This window comes from Mus pahari, chromosome 3, assembly GCF_900095145.1.
Source record: "Mus pahari chromosome 3, PAHARI_EIJ_v1.1, whole genome shotgun sequence".
Lineage (NCBI taxonomy): Eukaryota > Metazoa > Chordata > Mammalia > Rodentia > Muridae > Mus > Mus pahari.
In genome coordinates this window covers 22,609,886-22,633,608 of record NC_034592.1, presented here as the reverse complement: position 1 = coordinate 22,633,608, position 23,723 = coordinate 22,609,886, and the positions used below count along the sequence as shown (strand labels likewise).

At 46.9% G+C, this 23,723-nt stretch overlaps 1 protein-coding gene across 2 annotated transcripts; it reads left to right on the top strand.

The window, feature by feature from the left end:
• Positions 1-714: 714 nt before the first annotated feature.
• On the top strand, positions 715-23,085 carry Stom (stomatin). Of its 2 annotated transcripts, XM_021193867.2 has the most exons (7): positions 715-836; positions 10,530-10,633; positions 11,661-11,733; positions 13,202-13,284; positions 15,290-15,493; positions 16,506-16,640; positions 20,946-23,085. In XM_021193867.2, exons 1-7 carry the CDS (start codon positions 776-778, stop codon positions 21,138-21,140), a joined length of 855 nt encoding a protein of 284 aa, XP_021049526.1. In that variant the 5' UTR covers positions 715-775; the 3' UTR covers positions 21,141-23,085. The 2 variants fall into 2 exon arrangements, with proteins under 2 accessions (XP_021049526.1, XP_029392246.1); XM_029536386.1 differs by lacking the exon at positions 16,506-16,640 and having other exon boundaries at positions 15,290-15,467; positions 21,441-23,085.
• The last annotated feature ends 638 nt before the right edge of the window (positions 23,086-23,723 follow it).

Below are 23,723 nucleotides of genomic sequence, written 5' to 3'. Positions count from 1 at the left end.
ACAAGTCTGCCCCCATTCCAAGGTTGGCTCTTTCAGAGGACATCTTTCACGGGCCACATCCTTATTTATAGAAAGAGGCCTTCCGGGTTCGATTAATCAAATGGGCTCCGTGCTGTTGCTTTCGAAACACCCTTGGCTTGTTTGTTTGTGGTAGAATACAAAGTTCACGAGGGCTGGCATTGTGTCCGCCTCTGCCCACTGCATCCACTGGGAGGCCCTCGCCTTCTAGAGGCCAGGCGCTCCGTAAGTTAATTTTGTCTTAAAAAAGTAAATGTACCTCCCTGGAATCGGTCTTCTTTGGGGCAAGGGCGTTGACGAGAACTCCTTCCTCTCACACTGCCTACCCGATATACCAGGCTGTACTCAGCACCTTCAGCACGCCCCTCAATCCGCAAGACCCCCCCCACACACACTACAAGAGGACGCCTTCCCCCTCACTAATGCCTGGGATCACAGGAGGCCTTGCACCGCACCTCAGCCCCGCCCTGTTCTCGCACCTTCTCCTTGATCAACCCACTGGAAGCTGGAGCGAGACTCTGGCATTCCAGCCTCACTGCCTTACCCTCCTAGACAGCCTGCCCACGCCCCCTTCGGCCACGCCCTCTGAGGGCGGGGAAGGGCGTGTCTTCTCCTCCACTCCCGGGCACCTATTGGGCGGGCCGCCAGCTGGAGGCGGGACTGCACCCGAGCTCGAGCCCCTTCGTTGCTAACGGCTCTCAGTAAAACTCCAGCTTTCGGGACTGACGAGTTTACGAGCGACTCTGACTCCAGCACTATGTCTGACAAACGGCATACCAGCCATGTCCAGTCTCAGCGGATCCCCGAGTCCTTCAGAGGTGAGTCTCTCGTCCCCCGCACAGCCTCTTCGAGCCCTCCTCTGGGTCCCGAGCCCCACCGCCTGCAGTGAGAACCCCCGCAGACCGCAGGCGTGCCTCCACCGCACTGTATGCGCTTCGCAGAGCCGCGGTCTTCATTCTTGGGTTCTCGGGCTGGTAGATGATGATTTGGGGGTGCTGGGGTGCAGCCTGCATGGCAGCAAAGAGGGTGCACCCGCAGCGGGGGCGTGTATCCATTGCTCAGCACCCTGGCAGGCTAGAGCTGGCTTATCCTTTGGGTCCTAGATGCCAGGTGCCTATCACCAGCGCTTCTTTATCTCGGGCGGTGCACGCGGACCAGGGCAGACCCTGGCAGTCAGGAGTGGTAGAGGCGGCTCTTCTGCAGCTTCAGCCTCGCTCCGCTCATTCTTGTTTCTTTTCTGCCCCAGCGCCTGGGAGGAGAAGCAGTCCCAACAAGTAGCCTTCATCAACCCCCACGTGATCCACACTCCTCTGAACCAGGGAAGACCTCCCACCCTCTTCCCGCCGTCCCCGGCTTCGGGAAACTAATCAATTTCCTAGTAAAGGACTAGGCTTCAACCTATGACACAGTAGGCAGTATAGACAGAAGAAAGGAGGTCTCCCTGACTTTCCTTCCAGTTCCATTGTCTGCCCCATACTGTGTCCACTTTTGTCTTAGAGATCTCTCCTTCCAGGTAAATAGCCCTGTGCTCACCACTCTCCTGGAGCCTTCCTAGTTTTGAAGGCAAGAACTGTTAGCAGGCCCTCAGTCTATCTTCCGTGAAGAATTAGAGCCCTTGCGCGAACTACCTCCTTGAGCCTTTAAATTGTATAACTCCTTGGGGTCAGGAGATGCCCAGTAAAAGAAAATAAACCTCGCAGGAGTCCTGCTATCCTCTCGGGAGCTATACTAATCTAAAGGAATTCTTTCTAAAGATGGAATTTCAGAGAGGATGGATGACACGGTGGAAGAGATTTAGGAGGCTGAGTGGGCTTTTCCAGCATCCTGCGGAGAAGGCTCTCATCCATTCGGATTATTTTCAAAGCCAACCTGGCCTCCTATCTAAGACCCATCCCCCTGCCCTGAAGCATCTTTAACTCTTTCTCAGGCGTATCTGAGGATCTCAAAGGACTCCAGGGTGTAGTAATAGGAAACCTACAGGGTTCCATCCTGGGGATCATGCAGAAAAGCCGGGGTGTGTGTGTGTGTGTGTGTGTGTATCATTCTCCATACTTTAACCCTTTCCCCAACTGGGAGCATAACAAAATTAAAGAGAGTAATAGCAAAACTGACCCTTAATAGGCTAAGCACTATCCTAAGTGCTTTATAATGCGATCTTATTGAATCCTCACAACTGATACTTAGTGACTTACAAAGGCTTAAAATTCAAAGTTAACTCTAAACAGAATTTCTCAAATGTACGTCATTTTGCCAAACATCTAATTGCAATCCTGGGACAAGGAAATGTCTTTATTCCCTGTCTTTCTGTAAAGAAACCGAGTTAGAGTGATAAAATTGCAGGCAGCCTAAAAAAATTCAGAACCAGGCTTCCAACCCAGGCTCTGACTTCCCCGAGTGCTGTTCCCAGTCCTGCAGCGATCCATAAAGGAGGTACCACAATAGAGGGTCTGGTCCAGCCTCAGGACTTCACTGAGGGTAAGAGGCAGTAAACAAAGTGAGCATAAAAGATCATTGTGACTCAGGACCTCCCAGAGAAAGCCACTCCAGAGGACCACATCTGATGGAAGCATTGAATTACAGAGTGCCAGCTCTGCCTCTTTGTGTCTGTGGAGAAGTGGTCCTCCGTAGATAAACATGGCCAAAGTTAGGGCCAACCAAGGAAGTTAAGCAAGAGCAGTGAACAACAGGTGGGTGGCAGAGGAAAGTGTTGTTGTAAAGAAGAGCCTTGTCAACAAGGTAGATCCCTGGGGAGGATCCCTTGGAAAGAAGCAGAACCATGGGACTGATATGTTTATTTCAGTTGCTACAGTTGATCCGATTGGTGGGACTTTAACTTCTTCAATAATTGACCTGATTAAACTACCAGTGGTAATAAATGAACTCAAATAGTTAAGACTAAGACTGCAGAGGCTATTGTTTATACAGTTTGTGATAAAATAGATTTCAGTGTCACTGAATAGCATTCGCTTTACACTGTAAAAGGCAGAGTGAATAACTATCTGGTCTGCTTTTTAAAAATGTAAAATGTTGATAAAGTGATTCAGAGGTAATGAGTTTTTAAAGAGGGCACAGGCAGGCAATTTCCTGTAAATTGTCATGATGGCATAGCAGTATCTGCCTAGAATCCTGCACATACTTGTGACATGACTATTGTGTAATGTAATTGTCAGTTGGACTCATCTGCTGCCCTTTCCCATTTTGCCTCATTGTAAGAACTCAGGGTGAGCCAGGTGGTGGTGGCCTGTGTCTTTAATCCCAGCATTTGGGAGGCAGAGGCAGGTGGATCTCTGTGAGTTCAAGGCCAGCCTGGTCTACAGAGTGAGTTCCAGAATAGCCTGAGCTACACAGAGAAACCATGTCTCAAACAAAAAGCAGCTCAGTATGAGGCATATAGCAGATGAATAAATGTTTGCTGAAAGAAAAAAGGAAATGGGAGTTAATCATCTTGTTAAACGTTGATAGTTTATTGTTTTTTGATTTTAGGATGTGACAATCCTTTTCCTTATGTATTGTTAAGTATAGACTGTCTATTTATTTTTACTATCAACAGTCTGCTTATTTAGGTGTGTATTAACAATAAAGGAACTATAATTGGCAAGGAAATATATTGTACCTTATGAAAACAGAGAGAAGTTGGAGGATCTAGAGGATACAAGTGTGCCTCAGTTCTTTGTAACACACTTGCTCCTCCTTTTTTTCTGTCTCTGTCTGCACTCTGGGACTACTTGAAGAAACCTGAACCTCAAGCTTGTGTTTGATATTTTAGTAGATGGAGCCTTGGAGATATAACCAAGAAAATGCCTTCAATTTTGAGACAATAAAAAGGACGCCCACTGAGGGAAGGTCACGTGGTCCAGGGAAGTGAGTGGCATTAGAATGGAAAGCTTGGGTTGTGGGCTCTGTACCATTGCTGACTACTTGAGTCACTTAGGCAAGTTCCCGGACTTCAGAGTCAGTCAGTTCCTCATCGTAGGCATAACCTTACTGCCCTATCTCCCAAGAAGATCCGTGTAGGAGGCACAGAGGGCTTTGTGCTCACAGATAAGCACCAGGGAACCAGGAATGTTAAACACATAGGGTTGGCTCTGCCGCGAGAGGGATGTTTTCTGCTCAGAATGCTGAGAGCAGAAGAAGGTCAGAGCTTGGTGGGCATTGTCCTGTCTTTATGGCCAGGCCATGCCAGGTCTTCCCACAGACCCTCATCATGAGCTTTTTTTTCTCAGTCAATCAATCAACTGACCCCATCTTTATGGAAGATGTCTCATGTACTTCACAGAGAGTTTCCATGTAGCATGGCTTAAGCTTTACTGTGCACACAGGATGGAGTTCACTAGCTTCAGGAAAGTTTTTCACCAAATTGTGCTGTGGTTGAATATGCCTAAAATAAACAACTTGGGGTCAGACTCTCAAAGTTTGAGCCATCACTTACTACTGAGTGGTATTAACCAAACTGTCTTCTTATCTCTCACTCTGCTGGTCGTGGTGATCTCAGAGACCCCATAGATATATGTGAATTTTCTTTTGAAATGTTAAGGTTTCTTTTTATTATATTACTTCATAAAGAAAATAAAGAATGGAAAGATGAAAGATGACTAGAGTTGCAGGGATATACCTACTTCCCATTCAGCTCACATTCAGGAGAAAGCGGGAAAGCCCTGAGTGACAGATGCCCTGACGGAGTTCAGAACTCTTTACTGCCCCACATGTGATCTGTTCTTCCCCCTGAGATGGAATCCCCAAACAGATTGTTAGCCTTGATATTTTCTCCATGGCATGCAGGTCCCAGAAGGCAGTTCACCCACTAAAACCACTTATTCCTTATGTGGCGGTGTGAATAGACTCAGTATTTGAAGACTTGACCCATAGGGAGTGGCAATGTTAGGAACTGTGGCCTTGTTGGAGGAATCTGTCATTTGGGGGTGCGGGGGAAGGGGGCGGGATTTGAGGTCTCAGAAGCTCAGGACAGTCTTTTTCTGCTTCCTTTAGATCAAGATATAGAACTCTAGCAACCATGTCTGCCTGGATACCATCTACCATGAGGATAATAGACTAAACTTCTGAACTGTGATCTTGCCCCGATTAAATATTTTCCTATATAGGAGTTGCTGTGGTCATGGTGCCTCTTCACAGCAGTAGTACCCTAACTAAGACACCTTATAAGCTATTTATTAATTCCCTCATAGAAATATTGGTAATAGTGGTTACTGCTTGACTACCCTTATATGTCAAGCAAGCATTTTATGTATTTTTTTCATTTGGTCTTTGTAACACTGTGCACTAAGTACTGTTCTTTCTTCCATTTTACTGATGAGAAAATGAAGTGGTAGAATTGGAATTTGGCACCAAATTGTCATGCTCCTACATGTATCTTAGCAATTCGTCTGAGGGAAGACTTAGGAATCTAATGATAAAGCGTCCTCTGCCAGAGCAAGCAGTGCTCCTAACTGCTGAGCTCTCTCTCCCACCTCTGGTTATAGTTTTTACATTAAAAAAAAAAAAAATCCCCTCAGTCCAGCGTTTATATTTTTATATGGTCGTTCTTAAGGGTCAATGTTTTGCTACAAATGAAAATCAGATGTCAGTGTATGTAAGTAAATTTTACTGAAACACAGCCACAATCCTTGCACATCCCTGTGTGTTGCCCATGGCTGCTGTATGCTGCCATAGTAGACTTGAGTATTTGCTCAAGCTCTGTGGTCTGCAAAAACCTGTTTTCTCTTTGCCTCTCTCAAGAAAACACTTGCTAAATTCTAGCAGTCTGGTGTGGGATACTGGTGAAAGGAAGGAGGAAGAGGAGGAAATAGTCGTATCTTGAATATAAATACTTTTGGAAGTAAACACTTGCCAAGATTTTTCGCCAGCCACTTTCCCCTTTAAAAAGTGGTCTTAGACCCAGGTAGCATGCATTTTCAAGATAAAATTCCCAACTATTCTATCTGTCTTTACCCAGACAATACTGTTCATGGCAGTTTACAACATAAAATGTTCACCTACATTCTGTGTAAGGAAAAGGGAAGGATTGCCTCTTAAATACTGCAGTGCAAACGGGTTAGCCCATCCCTTTCCCTTTGTGCAATGGGGCATGTGACTCTGAGTTCCTAATTTTAGATATAAGTCATGTTTCTGGACTCTCTCAGCAGAGACAATCCAATACATTTTGAACTTTGGAGTAATTAAATCTCAATGGTGAATGGTATTTACTCCCAAGGACTTTTTATCATGCTCCAGTTCATCTTAGAATTAACCAGCTGACACAGGATGGAGAGTGTCACACACCACTCTGAACAGTGTAGGAGCTCACAAGCGAGGCACTTCTGCTCTCCCTGTAGCCAGACAACAAAAGTGACTGTACAGTGTGTACTTTTACATTCTATGCTTTGGTTTGGTTTTATATTAATTTTCTTGAGGTGAGGTCAATTTGAATATAATAAATTTAAATGTGTAGATATGTGTGCATTTCAGTCCTTTTGAAATAATTTATTATTATTATTATTATTATTATTATTAGTTTTCCAAGATAAAGTTTCTCTATCATAACCCTGGCTGTCCTGGTACTCACTCTGTAGTCCAAAAACTGGCCTCAAACTCAGACATCTGTCTGCCTCTGCTTCCCAAGTGCTGGGATTAAAGGTGTGCCCAGTTCATATGTTTTTATATGCATCAGTCTTCTGCCTACAGGAATCTCTGTACATGCCTTGTCTGTAGAGGGCAGAAGAGGGCATTGGGTCCTCTGGGATTGGAGTTAACAGAGGGTTGTGAGCTGCTACATAGCTGCTGGGAATCAAACTCAGGTCCTGTGGAGGAACAGCTGAGCCAGCTTTCCAACCCCATGAGTCCGAGTGTTGGTTGGTTAAAAGTTTATTTTTAATCCAGTTTTCAGAAAAGTGGAAAACTCATAGTGGAAAAAGAAAATGCATAAAAACCTGTCAAAGCAATGTTTACACCCAAGTCCTGTGGGATCCCTGATCTCCTCTAGTCTTCCCGCAGTGAAGCATTGACAGGCATTTAAGCCAAAATAGCTCAGGATTATTGATTGCCTGTTACTTGTCTGTCATCTGCCTCATACGCTAATAGAAGGAAACACCCTAAGTTAGTAACTGAGAAACCCTGAGGAAGCTGTTTCTCACTTCCAGTGCCATGGACCTCTTGATGTAACGGTGGGACCTGAGCCCAGAAAAATATCTTGGTTGAGCTTCCTGGCCTGTCTACATGGGAGAATCTTTGAAATTGTACTTTCTACAAATCTTTGAATGTTAAGTGGAGAATTAACTCATTTTTAAGGGGAACTTTTTTTTTTTCCAAAAAGAGCAAGTACTATTTTCCCATTTTCAACATAGAAATTCGGATAGAACATTCTTCTCACTGAGTACAGTAGCTGGTCTCAGAGACTTCTCATTTATGGTTACTGAGTGCTAGCTCTCTCAGTTCCAGAAGGCCAATCTAATGCTCATTGTCCTTTTATAGTGAAGAAGCTAAGTTCCTGTCAGCCGTGGGTGGTGGTTGTTGATGTTGTTTTGGTTTTGCAGAACATATGCTGAGCATTGGGAGAATGGGAATGAACAAGAGGGACTGTAATTTGCAATTCACAGAAAAGCACTTTCCTAGCATACTCAAGCCCCTGGACTGGGTTCCCAGCATAAACTAAAAAATGATTAAGAACCATCCCTGCTTTGGAGGTTTTGAGGAGGTCTCTGTGATCAGGAGCTCAGCAATTTGCCCACAGTGGGAGGGACTTAAAGTGATGTTTTTTGAGAGCACCAAATGTTACCAGATAAATATTTTGTGGCCTGTCTGCTCATCTTTGTAATCCAGTTCACATAAAATCTAGACCTATGTGGCTCAGAACCGTGAGCTTTTCTGCTAAAAATAGGAAGTCCCCCTGGGGTGAAGGGCTTCCTCCGTCAGGATATAAGATTTCATCCTCAAAATTGCCTGCCCGCCTTATTTAATGGTGAGGGGGGCCAGGGTTTTGTCCTTCCTGGCATGACCTGGTGAAAGTTGTGTTGTTTCTGTTACTTCATTCATAAAATGGAATTAGAATTAGTTAGCCTAGTCAGGCATGGTGGGCATTCCTCTAATCCCAGCACACAAAAGAGTTCCAGGCTAGCCTGAGCTACATAGCAAGAGTTTATTTAAAAACAAATAAAAAAAATAAGACTTCACTGCACTGGATGGTTCTAAAAATTAGTGATACCCATCACATTTTAAAAATATTTAAAAAACACAATGCCTGCCTGGTAGGAGACCTCTCATATTGTCCCATGGGAAGGCATGTTGCTTCTGTTCCCTCATTTATAAAGTGCAATTAAAACTGCTTTATTGCCATCAGTGTAATACTTGCTAAAACTTCCCCACAAGCAGTGCACCACAGTGGCCCTGTCAGTGACTGTGTCTGTGCCCTAAGAATTGTGACTTAGAAGTGCCAAGATAAACTTAAAGTTGTCTAAACAGTCCCCTGACACAGATCAGAACATTACAAACATAACCAGACTCTTGGCTGTGTTTTCTCGGTCCCCTCCTTTGTTTCAGAGGCTCACTCTAGCTGCCAACGCCTTTCTCCAGCCCTCCACTCCCTCCACCGTCATCCCCCCACCCCCACCCCTGGCTTGGTGCTCCCTAGCCGAGCCTTCTACTTTACCCCTTTCTCCTGAGCAGTAACTCACTACACCAGGCACACCTCTCCCCTCCTGTCACTTCTAAAACTACAGTAGCACCTGAAGTGACAGCAAAAGCCTAGGGTCATCTGGCCTCTCTCAGTCCCTATCTGCTCCACCACAGAAATGAGAAAGACACTGGACTCAGAAAATAGAAAACTCTACACAAAAGGCCGAGGTGGACTGCCAGGCTCGAGGGTAAAAGGCAACTGCCAAATACTAGCTCTCAATCCAAAGAAGAAATCAAAGGGATGCCCGGCTGCTGTGAAAGATTTAGACTATGGGTGGAGGCTTACAGGTGGATCCGTCAGAACTGTAGCCGACTAAAGAAAGTGAAAAGAAAAAAACAGAAAAAGTAGCGCTAGGGGAAAAAGTAGCGCTAGACAGGAACGCTAGCTTGTCCTTGACCGTGGCTTAGCTTTGACTAGCATATTGGTGGTTATTAATCTAACCAAAATTACGATGCAGTTTTATAAGCTCATGTTGGAGGAAGAGATACGGAAGAACAACTTCTCTCGTGTAATGGGAAGTCACGTGGTATTGCTCAGAACTGAAAACACAGGGAGAGCCCAGGTTGAGGAGGGGAGGCCAGGGATGCAACCAAAAGATCAGATTGGTTTTGAGGAAACAGATATGGGGAGAAGTGAGCAGAGCAGACACTGCACCTTTTTGTGTTTAACTTCTAGAGCTGCTTGATTCTACACATGGGCAAGCATACCATAGCATGCATGCCACAGTGCCAATGTGACAGCCCACATGTGGAGCACAGAGGACAAGCTTCAGGGATCGGTTCTTTTCTTCTGTTCTGTGGGTTCCAGGGGTCAAATTCAAGTTTCTCCATTTTGGCAGCAAGCACTTTTACCTGCTGAGCCATCTTTCTGGCCCTGAGTTTGACTTTTTAAACTTCGGTAGTGTAACAATTTTGATTTCTTCTTTTTTCTTTTTTTCTTTTCTTTCTTTCTTTTTTTCTTTTTTTTTTTTTTTAGGTCAAAAACAGGAAAATCCCAAGTTCATGAGTACAGAGGCTAATAAAGAACAATAGCTAGAAAGGGGAAATATGCTACTAATTTTATTTATTTGAATTTTAAAATATAGTGTAAACTAGGAAAGAGATTGAAAGAATATGTTAAAACATTTATTGTCTCTGGGTTTAAAGTAATGTTCCTTCCTTTTTATACTTTGCTACACTTTTTGCAGCAGTCGTGTATGTATTATGTCTGTAATCAGACAAAAGCTCTGTTTATATGCAGACGAGGAAGGAAGCCCTAGGACTGTGACATCCATCACTGCATTGTTCTTGCTATTGCAAGAAGCCAGAAACAGCCGGGTCACTAATCAGGAAATGGGTGATGGTTCATAAGCCCTGGGCAATCGTGTGCACAAGTAATTTGTATAACAACAGTGTAATGGGATTTTGTGTGTGGATCAGGGTTGTCATCTGGAGTCATGCTGTGCCCTCAGCATTTCCCTTCCTGTTAGGACGCTGACAGCAGCTGTCAACTCCCCATCCCACTGTCGCTCACCTCCATCCTGGTCACTCTCCCCACCCCCCTCTCTGTTTACCTCCTGCTGTCATGACTCCCTTTGTTCCTCACTATACTTGATCTCGTTAGAAGCAGAGTAGTCTCCATTTTTGTTATCTCACATCAGGAGGCAAAATAAGCAAGTGGTAGCTGAGAAGATTTGCTGGGCAACGCAATAGGTGACATGAGACAAGACGTATTTCAGGGCTGTGTGAGACCGAGACAAGGAAACTCAGGTGAAGCCAGCGGACCACCAAGCACAGCTCATCCAGTGCGTGGCTGGGATGAAGTGATGACGTGCCCTTAACAAGCTGTCTGATTTTGTTCTTGACAGAAAATTCCAAGACAGACCTGGGAGCTTGTGGATGGATTTTGGTGGCTGCCTCGTTCTTTTTCGTAGTGATAACCTTCCCAATATCAGTATGGATTTGCATAAAGGTAAAGAGCATTTCTTTCCCTTCTGAAGCAGGGTCAGCGCCCACCTCCAGAAGCCACGTGATCCATGGGGCAGGTGAACGGATACCAAACTGGCCTGTGCTATTTCTTTCATCTCTCTTGTGGGTAGATTCTGCTGATGAGTTATAGCAGAATCTTACAACTCAGCCCCTGTCTGCTCTGTCTTTCCTCTTGAGTGAAGTGAGGATCGATACGCAACAGTTTTGTGTCAGCTGTGAGATGCTCCTGGGAGGATACAGCGAGGATGGTGGAGGGCAGGGCTGGGTGGGGCTGGGCAGGGTCGCAGGCTCCCTCCCAGATGGCAGTCCTTCCTTAGGATGATGGTGGGACTGAGGGAGCAGCCCGTGTCCACCCACTCACTGCAGAGCCTGTCACAGAGCAAAGGCTCCCTTAGCGCAGTTGTCTCCCCCACAATTACTAATACTTAGCCAAATAACTGCCATTTGCGTATTGCTAGGTTAACGAATGTGCTGCCTGCGTTTTCTGATAAAGTGTATTGTAACTAATGGAATCAGAAGAAGCACTATAAGCTTTTCTGAGCAAACAAAACATGAGTAGTAGGCAGGATGCTAACAGCCAAGGACGGGCTTGGAGGTGGGTTTCTCTGTGCTCTGCTCTCCAGTGTCATGAACCCAGTATATTTGCTCTGTGTTTTGGGTCAGAGGCTCCTAGATAGAGCAGGCTCGTCTTGAGCTCACTTTGCAGTTCAGGTTGGCTCGGACTCACTGTCCTCCTGCTTCTGCCTCTAGATCCCTGGGATTAGAGGCATGTGTCTCCACTCCCAGGGGGGTCTATCACCTTATTATAATAAATAAAGATCTGTGTGTATAAGAAATAAGCCTTGTGCTTGGAAACAGTAAACACCAGGCACACTGTTTATAGATACTGTCAGGAAATAGAGCAAACAACAGGAGGCCCTGAGCCGGGTCAGAGCAGAGACGTGCTTAGGATGCTATGCATGTAAAGCGTATTCCTCGTGATGAATTTTCATTCATGTTTTTTATTCCAGATCGTAAAAGAGTATGAAAGAGTCATCATCTTTAGACTGGGTCGCATTTTGCAAGGAGGCGCCAAAGGACCTGGTCAGTACTCAACTGCAGTCTGGAAGCCAAAGTGCTGGGGTTTTGTACTTTTTAAACCCATCTGTATATATGGGGGGGGGGGCGGGTGCACATGAGTGCTAGTGCCCACAGAGGCCAGAGGTATGGGATCTCTCTGTAGCTGGAGTTACAGAATTTGGGAGCCACCTAATGTACGTGCTGGGAACTGAGCTCTAGTTCTCTGGAAGAGCATCAGGAGTTCTTAATGTTGGAGCCTTTTCTCTAGTCTATGAGACTGAGCGTCTCACTGATGTGCCAACAGGCCCTCTGCTTGGAGCAGAAGCTGTCTAACAAGGACATTGGCTCTGACCAGCCTCGGGGCTTCCCATCCTTTCCACTCTTATCTATTTAGAGCGCTTAGGTTATCAGTGGCCTTGGCCATAGCCTTGGGAAGCTAAGGAGGAAAATCCTAACCAAGGAAAGGACTGCAATCAGTCAGACACTGGGCCTACGGGCACGTGCCACCACACCCAGTGAGGCTCTGGGAGTGCAAGGGAGAACAGAACACGGTCCTCTTATCAAAGGCCACCAACAAAGAAACAGATAGCTGTGCCTGCATTTAGTGTTAGGACCCAGTAGCCACCGAACCCTGAAAAAGAAGCCGGGAGACCCGGAGAAGAGCAACTGACCTAAAGTGGGAGCTCTGTCAAAGCTTTCCGATTGTTGTCGTTGTTGTTGTTGTTTAAGTGTCTTTTTATTATTTTAAAATTACATGTCTATGTGTGGGTGGGTGTGGGCGTGGGTGGGTGCACGTGAGTGTAGGTGCCTTCAGAATCCAGAAGAGGGTCAGAGTCCTTGGAGCTGGAGGGAGTTGCCTGTATGGGTGCTGGGAACTGAACATGGGTCATTTAGAAGAGCTGTAAGCACTCAACTACTGAGCTATCTCAGCTCCTCTGCTTCACACACACACACACACACACATACACACACACACACACACACACACACACACATTGTTGTTTATTTTCTTTTTTGAGGCCAGATCTCACAGGCTAACCTGTGAATCTCACTGTGTACCCTAAGCGAGCCTCAGACCTCAGCAGTCCTCTGCCCTCCAGGTACTGTAAGGACCTATACGCCCAGCTGTGGCTGGCCGGCCTGCGCTCTGAGGCGTGGAGAAGTGCCAGTCACACAGAGGGATTCCTGACAGGAATAACAACATCTGCAGAGCAGTGTAGGGGAGAGAATACAATGAGTGGAGGTGCTGCAGGAACCGTGTCCAGTCAGAATGCAGGACCCCAGGACAGGGAGAGGGACTGGAGGCAAGGCGAATCCTGAGAGACTGCAAGGGCTTGAGGTTCAGGGCAATGGGTCATAGGGAGAAACTCTAGTAAGTGTTTAGAGAAGGGTGAGCGAGAGCAGGCTGCGTTACGAAAAGTGTGTCAGCTATTCCGTAGAACTGATCGGACGGGCTGAGCCTAATCGCACTCTGTGCTCCTCTGTGCTCCAGGTTTGTTTTTTATCCTGCCGTGCACTGACAGTCTCATCAAGGTGGACATGAGGACCATCTCCTTTGACATTCCTCCGCAGGAGGTGAGCAGTTCTCACTATGCCTACCTGACACTGGGAGGCCAGAGCTTGCTGCCCTGCCTGCCTTCTCTTTGCCCAGTCCTGCGTCTTGAGCAGGTCTCTGAATTCTGTGCCTCAGTGTCCTCAACTGTGGTTGTAACAGTGAGGCCGTGGGGGTGTGGTGAGGAGTGAGTGAGAGATTGAGCATGCGAAGTGCTCAGCACTGTGTGAGAGCTTGTCACGGTTGTTAGAGACACGGTGTGATGCCTGAGGACATGGACTTACCATTACTGTTGTAATCAACATTCTGACCACAACTCTATGGGTTTCAGACAGAAAAGAAAAATGTAGTTTAACATCCTTTCTTAGGATTATTTGAGATAAATTGGTTAGAAGCAAAAGAATTAGAAAGTGTTCATCTGGCATTTTAGGAACCTCTGTGATCATTCGAGCCTTTTCAGGCTTCTTCACAGACAGCTCTGACTTGACTTTACAGCCAGTTCCTAGAAGGAAGCCCTCACACTGAGGCTAATCCTCAGAGCCCAGCTCTTGGGATTCTGTGTCTGGTGCTTCCCCCAGCTCAGGGCTGGCTGCACCAGACATAATAACCATCGCTGACAAGAACCCAGCGGGCTGCTGAGGGGCCGGCTGTGGGAGAATTGGAAGAGCGGTGTTCCCTGGCACAGTCTGGGAACTCAGCATGGTGTTGGAGCCTGGCTTTCTCTTATCATAAATTGTAAGTGCAGATTGGCCACTCCCTTACAGTGGCACTGACCCACGCACTCGGTAAGGCAGACTTTTCAGTTCACGTGAACTCAGTGAAGCAGACGTACTTCCCACCCACACCTTAAAGAAGCCCGAGAGCATCCTGGATCCTCTGCGTGCTTCCCTGTCATTCAGGAAGATGGGCTCCCCGGAGCCCCTTTGAGGGGCTGGGAACTGTGGCGTTTTCTTGTGTAAACACTGTGGGCATCTGGCATGTGGCTGTGAGCTTTTGCCTTCCGCTGCTCTTTCCCTGCAAGCTGTCAACCTGGAGTGACTGGAACTTGGCAAGCAGCTCTTTCCCAGCCCCTGGGATCTTACTGGGAGGTTAAACACTCTACCCACAATAACCAGTGCTCAGAGAAACTGCAGTATTGAGTGGTGGCAGCTGTGGCAGCCACACTGGCAGGAACCTGTGAGTAGTGTTCATTTCCCCACTGACTTACAAGAAGTTGTCTTACAAGATGGTAATGACCTGTACATTTGTTAACAAATGCCCCTGTCCCCTTGAGTCGGGGGGGGGGGGTGGTGGTTTAGATTTGAAACAAAGGAGAGCGCTGCTTTGGGTGCCTGACAGAACTAAGACCTCAGAGCAGCTCTGCTGTTACTGTTACTTCTCATTGAACATTGAACGGCTGGGATGCTTTCTAATACATCCTGCAGGACTCCTCCCTTGATCTACAGGACTACAGTTAGGAAGCAGTGCTGACAGTCTCTTACAGATGAAGGGCTAGCAGGTCACATGGCTTACAGCCCGCTACAGCGCAGGGTCAGGGCTCCACCCCTGCAGTCATGTCCTAGGGCCTCGGTACAGTTCTGTCTCTCACCTCGTGGCCCTCCACCATGTCAGCCACACTTGCCAGTGCTAGAGAGGCAGAAGATCCGCTCCTAAGAAACTCACCTTGGAAGGGAGAAGCAGAGGCGTCCATCGTGCATCCCCCTCAGTGTATCACGGCACAGGGGCACAGTGGGTGTGCACGGGGTGGCCTTCCTGAGAGCAAGAATCACGAAGTCCACGAGAACAAATTTGAATGGTGGGAAGACATGAGCCAGAACAATGTCAGCTTTTGAGTGGCATCACAGATTTTGTTGAGGGGTTGAATGAAATGTGGACTTGGATAAATAGGAGAGCCTTATTAAATCCCTAGAGGGATTTATATAATAACCTTCTGATCCTTTACCAAAGGGTATCAGACATTGCCTAATGGTCATGGAATGGCAATGATGAAGCTCTGGCAGGTGTGTGATTGCCTTCCTCCTCCTGTAGGTCCTCACTAAGGACTCGGTGACAATCAGTGTGGATGGTGTGGTCTACTACCGTGTTCAGAACGCAACCCTGGCTGTGGCCAATATCACCAATGCAGATTCAGCAACCCGTCTTCTGGCACAAACTACCCTCAGGAACGCGCTGGGTACCAAGAACCTGTCTCAAATCCTCTCTGACAGAGAAGAGATCGCACACAACATGCAGGTGAGGACTGCCCACTGCTGGTTAGCTAACCAGAGCCAGAGGACTGAAGCAGATGGGGATGGTCGCCCTTTTTCCTTTTCAGGTATTCCAATCTTTACTAAATATTTTCAGACAAACACCCATGGGTTCATGGCACTCAGATGCATGCTGTTTTTAAATTCCTTTTGGTGTCCCCTCCCCCCCAATCCATATTATTCTCCTCGTAGATTGTAATGGCTCGAGGGTTACTCTGCAAGACAGTATAAGCATTGCTAAAGCTCTGGCCTTCAGACAAATCCCATGAGTCCCCATGTAATTACCTTGCTTTCCAGTCTTGCCTGTGACATAGCTGTTAATAGCTTGTTCTATGAAGTTACCATACTATAAATGCAAACTCTTATTCATAGAGGTCTCCTCATGGTTAAACTCTGCTGTTTGTTTAGTTTTGATTGGTGATCATCCTACACCACAGAGTGTCCTGTCACTTGCTCTGTAGCCAAGGTGGGCCTTGCATTTCTATCTGAGCATTGCTACCATCCCCCTGCTAAAAAATACATAATGTATGTGTGGTACCACCCCAACCTCCTGGGATGGAGTACCATTCCTTCCTGCCCTTGTATAGGAGGGACATGAGACAGGCTCGCACACAAACTTGGGTAGGCAGACTACTGCGAGCTTAGCCTGAGGCTGACCACTCTATGTGTAAGAATGGCTCACTGGACCATAGCCTCGGCTGCTCATTTGTGCATTACCCATGCTGCTCCTGACCAGGGCAGAACACGTGGAACAGCTGCCGTGGAGACTACAAATAAACAGTTCCTTTATGTCCCCTCCGAAGGTTGCCAACCTCCACTAGCACAGTAGTCACAGAATCAGATCCTTGCTTGCTCTCTAGCTTTGGCGTTCCTCTGACGATGGTGCCCGACACTCACTAGCCTCATCCACTTCATCCACAGCACATTCCGGTGAATGTGCCCACTCTTGGCATCTAGACAGGCGACGGTGACTCACTTGCCGTCTCTTCTCTTTGCAGAGTACTCTGGATGATGCCACGGATGACTGGGGGATAAAGGTGGAGCGTGTGGAGATCAAGGACGTGAAGCTGCCAGTGCAGCTCCAGAGAGCCATGGCTGCAGAGGCAGAAGCCGCCCGGGAGGCTAGGGCCAAGGTAATGGTTTCTGTTTGTGTACTTTCTGCTATTATTTTGTTTCAGTTTGGTTTTCTTAAATTCCACACTCTCTCTGAAAGAGTAAAATAGCCATGGATGTTTAGGAAAACCCTGCCCATCACCTCAAATTCTGTTTCCTCAGAGGTCACCATTTTAAACAGGCGTGTGCGCATGCATATGTATATGTGTGTGTGGAGGAGAGGTGTTTTGTATGAATGTGCATTTTTGAGACAAGGCCTTTCTGAACCATCTGATGAGACTGTCTGGTCAGCGAGGCCCCAGAAGACACCTGCCTCCCTCCTCCACATTGAGGTTTCAGATGTGTGCTACCATGCTTTGCTTTTTCATGAAGGCTGGGGAATCCAAAGTCTGGTCCTCAAGATGGTACAGAAAACACCCTATCCGGGGAGCCACCTCCCTGGTCTGCACTTGCTCTTTAATTGACTAGCTTGTTTCATTATTAGCACAGGTAGAACTGCAGTGCACAGGCTTTCCTGTACCTTAGCCTTTCCACATGGGTCTCGTGGGAACATTGGTCTATGAAAGCTGTATCGCTGTCTCAAGACTGTGAGCCACAGGCTTCATTCCCCCGACTCATTAGTAAGGGCAGGTTGACTTTCAGAGCGCGTGACAGTGCATCAGCTTTCTCCGTCCGTCTGTCCGCCCCTTGATTTCTCTGACCTTTTCCCTCCTCTTTCCCCCAGGAGCCTCTTCCCTCCTGCTACATCTCCTTCCTCCTGTTCATCCCTCATCTTCCTTCTCTCTCCGTGTTTCCCCTTTCTTCTCATCTCCGCCTTTGTCTTAAGCCTCCCCGAGTGAATGGCCCTTCTGGTAGTGCTGAGGAAATATTTATTAAGCAAACCTCAAAAAACTGTTTCCTGTAAGATGACAACATTTCAAAATATGAAGCTATCCCATCAAACCCAAGGCCTGGAAGCACAGGCAGGCCTCGCCGGAGCTGCCCAGGGGTTTTGTCTCACTGCAGACAGCCTCTGGTGGAGGGCTTCTCACTCCCAAGGTCATAGTTTTCCTTGGGGAGCAGCAGTAAGGACAGAGATCTCCTGTTAGAAGAGCGATTCCCTGGTACAACAAGGACGAGGCCACACAGCCCCACCCTGTGAAAAGCAAGAACGGTTTTCATAGGAGGCTTTGCCGTGCCTTGGACAGATCTCCTAAGCCAATTTGTCATCATCAAAAGTCATAGTGGTCAGTGACTGGCTGACCACAGAACCCTCTCCACCTCATTGGGTACCCGTTTAAGCCACAGACTGGCTAGCATAATTTCTTAGCCAGCCAGTACTAAATAGAGGACTACTCTGTTGACAGGCTGCCTCCAGAAGTTTCTATCAGTCAGAATTTCCATATCTTTCAAGTACACTCATGGTGACATTGCAGAAATCTCAAGTGTTTTCTTGCAAATCCCTCGCTTTCAGGAACTAAAATATATGCACAGTGTTAGTAAATGTTCCCTGTTACCACCCAGTTATTTGAAAAGTAGGGATTGCCTTTACCTTATTAAGTGACATTAACTAGAAGCCCGTTATTAGACCACATGGAATAATAATGTCTCATACAAAGTATCAGAATTAAAGGACCCGGGAATCTTCACCTTCTAGTCCCACGTCAGTGATAAACTACAGAGCTGCTTTCCTCTGAACGTACGCTTGGCTTACAGATCCCTTTGCGGTACTCCAGATAACAGCCCTCTACTGCTCAGAGATAGCCCTAAACATGAAACTCATTTGCCATCCTGCTCAGTGAAAACTGAAGCCTGAAAGAGCTGAGTGATTTCCTCAAGGTCCCACAGCCGATTAGAGATGAGATCGCCCTGCTCCCCACTTCCCTTCCGATTCCTCCGGAGCCTCCCACCACGGACCTTCCACCACGGTCTCAACAGTTGCTTTCTTCACTTCATGACAAGGAGCAAAGCTAAAGAGGCCAATTAGAGTACTGTCCTTGGATGAGGCTGTAAGGTTACATGAGCCTGGCCCATAGCGGTCTGTCCCCAAGGTTAGGCTTCACACAGTGTGACCTGCTTCAGAAAAACACACTAGTAAAATAAGGAACTCTGAAATCGCTGTGAGCTCTCATTCAAGTTCTCATGGAAATAGAAGCTGGCCGCTTCTTCAGTAAGCAAGTTACAGAAAAGAGAGAGTAGTGAGGTGACCCGTATACATGGACTTCAGAGTAAAAGCCCTCAACTTAATTAGCCAGAGGGAAACTCAAATTCAAGCCCCAGGCTGATGCCATGCTAGATACCCATCAGGACGGCTGAAAACACAACATGAACTGGAGCCCCGTGTTCTGCTGTGGGGATGCCCATTGGTACTGCTGCCACTTTGGAAGACAGTCTAGCAAAGTGTACCAAAGCTGGATGTTGGCAGAACCTGTGGCCAGTAGCTCCATGCTCAGCATGTACCTCACAGATACACGCTCACGTTTACCAGCAGTATGCCCTGGCAGTACCTCCCCCACCCTGGAAGCTTTCTGGTCCTCATCCTGAGCTGAGTAGATAAGGGCATAGCTATTCATAGGACAGAATAGTATGCAGAGAAAATGAGCACAGAACTGCTCGCAAACATAATCCGAGTCCAGGAAGCTGCTCAAAGGTATCCACACAGGAAGGCACAGATGAGAGCAGGCCTCTAGCCACATTAGCAGCTCTCGTTTTAAAGTATGTAGATGAACTCGTGGGTTCAGGCTCCAGCAGTGAAACAGAATCACGTGTGTCAACACAGAATCGCTGCACATTTGGCCAGAGACCCACCCAGTGATGAGGAGCTTGCTTTGCTTGAAGATGCTCTCCACATCCAAGTGTCCCTGGGCTCTCTCTAGAAAAAAAGCCTGTGGCATCTTGTCACCTCTTTGGTGGTTTGCTCAGAGTAACTTTTGGATGAACTAAATGTGTGCCCATCAGAGTGGGTCTGGCTTCCTGGCCAACAAATTGTTTATTGATTGGAAGAGGGAAATGAAGAATCTGTTTTCCATGTCCAGACAATGGTGTGCCTAATTGGATGTAAGAGATGGCAAGGAAGAGAGTCTGAGCCTGCCACACACAGCGGGAGTGTACTCGTGCATTCACCAGTGCTTGCCTCAGAGCACTATTCAGTGTAATACCTGGTTCAGTGGTTCAGTTTAATGCCTGGTACCCTCTATCCTATTTAATGACACTACACATGGAACCAGAATTTGGACTTAGGACTCAGATCCTGTCTCCTCCCCTTCCTTATCCATCATTCTCATTAGGTAGAGGCAGGTGGGATCTCTGTGAGTCTGAAACAAAATTGCTCTACATAGTGAGTACTGCACCAGCCAGAGCTACATAATGAGACCCTGTCTCATAAACAAAACTCATATTATGTGGATACACACACACACACACACACACACACACACACACACACACATACACACAATCTGTATCAGTTCTGGGCTTCTCCTTTACTATTCCTCTATACGTTTCCACTTATCAATCAGAACTTGATTTCCCTGTTTTGTGTGTCATCTGCCTCATGCTGTCCCATTTCAAGAGTGTAGTGTATTAACTGCTTTTCTGTTGCTGTGCTGAAACACCATGGCCAAGGCAACTTACTCAGAATTAGTTTATCAACCTACAGCAATGCATTTAGGACGGGCTAGAAGGAACGCGTTCTGTAAGTATGAAGGGGATTCTATGGGTGTTTCAAAAGTTCTCCTTAAGACGTGTTTAGTAGCTGTGCTCCTGAGCGCAGTGTGTGCGGCAGTCACTCGCATGTCCGTGGTTGCTCAGTACTTTTACCAGAAAGAGAAGGCATGTAGTCCTATTAGTTTTTATTCTGATAGAGCTAAGAGACTTTAAATAACGGGTAAGATGGAGCTTCAGTTTGCTGCCATGCACCTCCTAGCATGCACAGTCAGTGTGCTAAGACTCACACGTCGTCCTCATCAAACACCATCTCTAAGTTTTCATTTCAATGAAGTCTCCTTTCTCTGATTTCAAAGGACTCAAAATCCACCTGACTTGCGAAGGGCTTCTGTCCACACATTAAGTCAGTTGCTCGCCCCTTTGCAGTGCTGTGGCCTGCGCCTTGGTCTGGCACCCTGTTCAGACAGTTTTAGCCCTGCCTGGGAGACAAGGCTGCAGTAAAAGAGAAAGCCTTGAGCCAGACACGTCCTTACACAATTCAGTTTCAGGAGAAAGAACATCTAGGATCGGAGTGTCTAGGGACTGATGGATTCCTGGCGAGTTCCATATGCTGTCTTACTTGAAGACCACCATGTGGCACCCTGCTATTTGCCAGCTGATCTCATCTCCCCCCTGTGCAGGTGATCGCAGCTGAAGGGGAAATGAATGCGTCCAGAGCTCTGAAAGAAGCGTCCATGGTTATCACCGAGTCTCCTGCTGCCCTTCAGCTCCGATACCTTCAAACCCTGACCACTATCGCTGCGGAGAAAAACTCCACCATTGTCTTCCCTCTGCCCGTCGACATGTTGCAGGGCCTCATGGGTTCTAATCACTGAGCTGTCCAGGTCTATGGAGATCTGTGCTGAATCCTTCCCAGGGTAAAGTGGGGACAAAGTTAGCCTTTAACTCACTGGGAGATTAGCCGGAAACTTGACTGTCCCCCTCCCTCTCCTTTCCTATATGTTCAATAGAGGGGCTCTTAGAATGGATAGAATCATAAAGTCCCTCTCCTTTCCTGTATGTTCAATAGAGGGGCTCTTAGAATGGATAGACTCAGAGGGACTCACTCTGGAGCCAGGAATGTAGCTCAGTAGCAGAGCACTTGCTTAGCATGCCTGGACTTAATCCTCATCACCAAACAGAGGCGTGTTGGCTTGTAAATAGCGAGAGAAGGAGATGGCTAGCTTATGCACAGTTCTCTTACTCTGTACGTTTGCATCTTCATTCTGAAGTAGTTGAGGCCAACTTCCGACTTCCTTTAACTCGTTCTGAACCATGAATGAGCAGGCAAGTCAGGGCAAGGGACACAGCCTAGACATGCCACCTGAGCCCGGGTAAATGCTCTGTGACACTGAAGAATTGTGCCGCGCGCTTCTCTGGCCGCTGGTGCTTTCCCTTGGGAGGATCTTTTGGATTGTTTTGTTTTGTTTTGAGACGGGGTTTCTCTGAGTGGCCTTGGCTGTCCTGGCTGTGCTCTCAGAGACCCCCTTGCCTCTGCCCCCTGAGTGCACCACCGCCACCTCACCTTAAGGAAGGGTATTTCCCTCAAAGTTCATCCACCCACTCTAAGCCCAAACCTTGTTTTGGAATGATCCTCTCCTTCTTCCTGCTTGATCCTGCAGGAGCCAACAGAAAGGCTCACACTGACCCTTCCGAGACCGAAGGTCACTCCTGCCGTAGTCCTTTTGAAATTAGTAGGTGCAGTTTTTTAAACCCTTCTTGGGCCTCCCCTCCACGACTTGATGACGCCTCTGTGTGTGGCCTTTAAAGCAGCTGATCCCTGTCACTGAAGTGCTCTTTCTCACCTGTGCCTATTTTCCTGGATCAGGTTGTTACATCATCTTGATTTCTAAAAATAACTTGAGTTCTAGCAATAAATTTTTATGTCCATTTGATTAGCTTAAGTACTGAAGTACTTTTAAATTTTTTTAAGGAAACATTATACTTTGCTCTCTGCAGACTATTAACTATTGTATACTGTGATGTTTTAATTACCAATCCTATGTAAGTAGCATAAGGAATTCCTAACACTTGGAGCTTGTGATTGACGTGTGTAGACGCCCCTGCTGAGCCCGCTGTACAGAGGGAGAATGCTTATGTTTGATGAGTTTTGTGGGGTTTTCTTTCTCATATAAAACATATAAAACCAGTTGAGGAAGTGGTCCACCCCTCTGGACCACAGTTCCTTATTGTGACATCCTTCCCTTGGCCTGGAAAGCTTGATGGTGGCTTTTGCAACAGCTTGGGGGTGGGGTGGGGTCTTGATTCAGCTGGAGGGGCCTGAAAGAATGGCTCCCTGTCACAGTAGCACTGTTGACACCTGCCCGGAGCTGTTCACTGCCAGGCCCACATGGAGCCCATGACAGACACCCTGTTCCTAAGCCTTGAGCCCAGCTGGGTTTTCTAGAGGTGTATAGAGCACTTCCATCCAGACTCAAGTTGCATTTACATTTTGAGTTTAAAATGATGGGGTTTGTTTGTTTGTTTGTTTGTTTGTTTGTTTTTAAAATCTGTTTATAGAAGTAGCACACCCTACACTGAGGACCAGGAAACCCCTGTGTCCTGGTAAAAACACCTTGGAGAGAGGAAACAATGCCCTTGGTTTTCTAAATTTCCTGTCCAGACACCAACTGGCCTTTGCTTCCGTGCCTTGTGAATTAGTAATCCAGTAGGCTAAAACTTAGTCACAGGGAGGGATGGAGAAGAGCAAGCCTCTAGGAAGGGGTGCTGGTGGGAGGGTTTCCACGCATTCCCCCACTTCAGCCATGTACAATAAAGTGTGTGCCCTGTGACCCGACTGTGTGAGTCTTGTTTCTGTCTGCATGGAGGTTGTTTGAAGATGTTCACTGGACTTTGCATTCATACTTGAAGGGGGCCTTAAATTTTAACTTTCATTTTAGGTTATTGGATTTTATCAGTTCAGGACAAAGAGTTGCTGGAGTCCGTAATACACATGTTTACAACACTGGTCAGGATAGAACAAAGAACTCAAAAGACTTGTTTGATTGTCACTTTCAAGTCCATTGTTTCCTGTGAGTCCCCACACTGCCTGTCTCCCCAGGCCTGGCGATCCACCAGTGGTTTTCAGCTTTCCCTTTAGCAGCAAACCTTTCTTTCCAAGGGCATGATCCACTGTTGAAGATTTAAAGTGTCAGTTTCTGGAAGATCACATCTATAGCACTTCAGTTTTTCAGTGAGGGCAGTGAGGTTGTTAATCAGCTGTGAAAGGCAGCCTTGATCTTCAGCTCTGGGGCCTGGAGAGATGGCTCTGTGGTTAAGAGCACTGACTACTCTTTCAGAGGACTTGGGTTCAATTCCCAGAACACACATGGTGGCTCACAACTATTTGTAAATCTAGACCCAGGGGACCCAACGCCCTCACACAGACATACATGCAGGCAAGACACCAATGGATGTAA

Excerpts from the sequence above, each read along its gene's own strand:
- Stom (XM_021193867.2), top strand. The coding sequence starts at position 776 with ATGTCTGACAAACGGCATACCAGCCATGTCCAGTCTCAGCGGATCCCC. Across the intron at positions 837-10,529 it reads GATCCCCGAGTCCTTCAGAG|AAAATTCCAAGACAGACCTG; the intron begins GTGAGTCTCTCG and ends TGTTCTTGACAG. Across the intron at positions 13,285-15,289 it reads TTGACATTCCTCCGCAGGAG|GTCCTCACTAAGGACTCGGT; the intron begins GTGAGCAGTTCT and ends CTCCTCCTGTAG.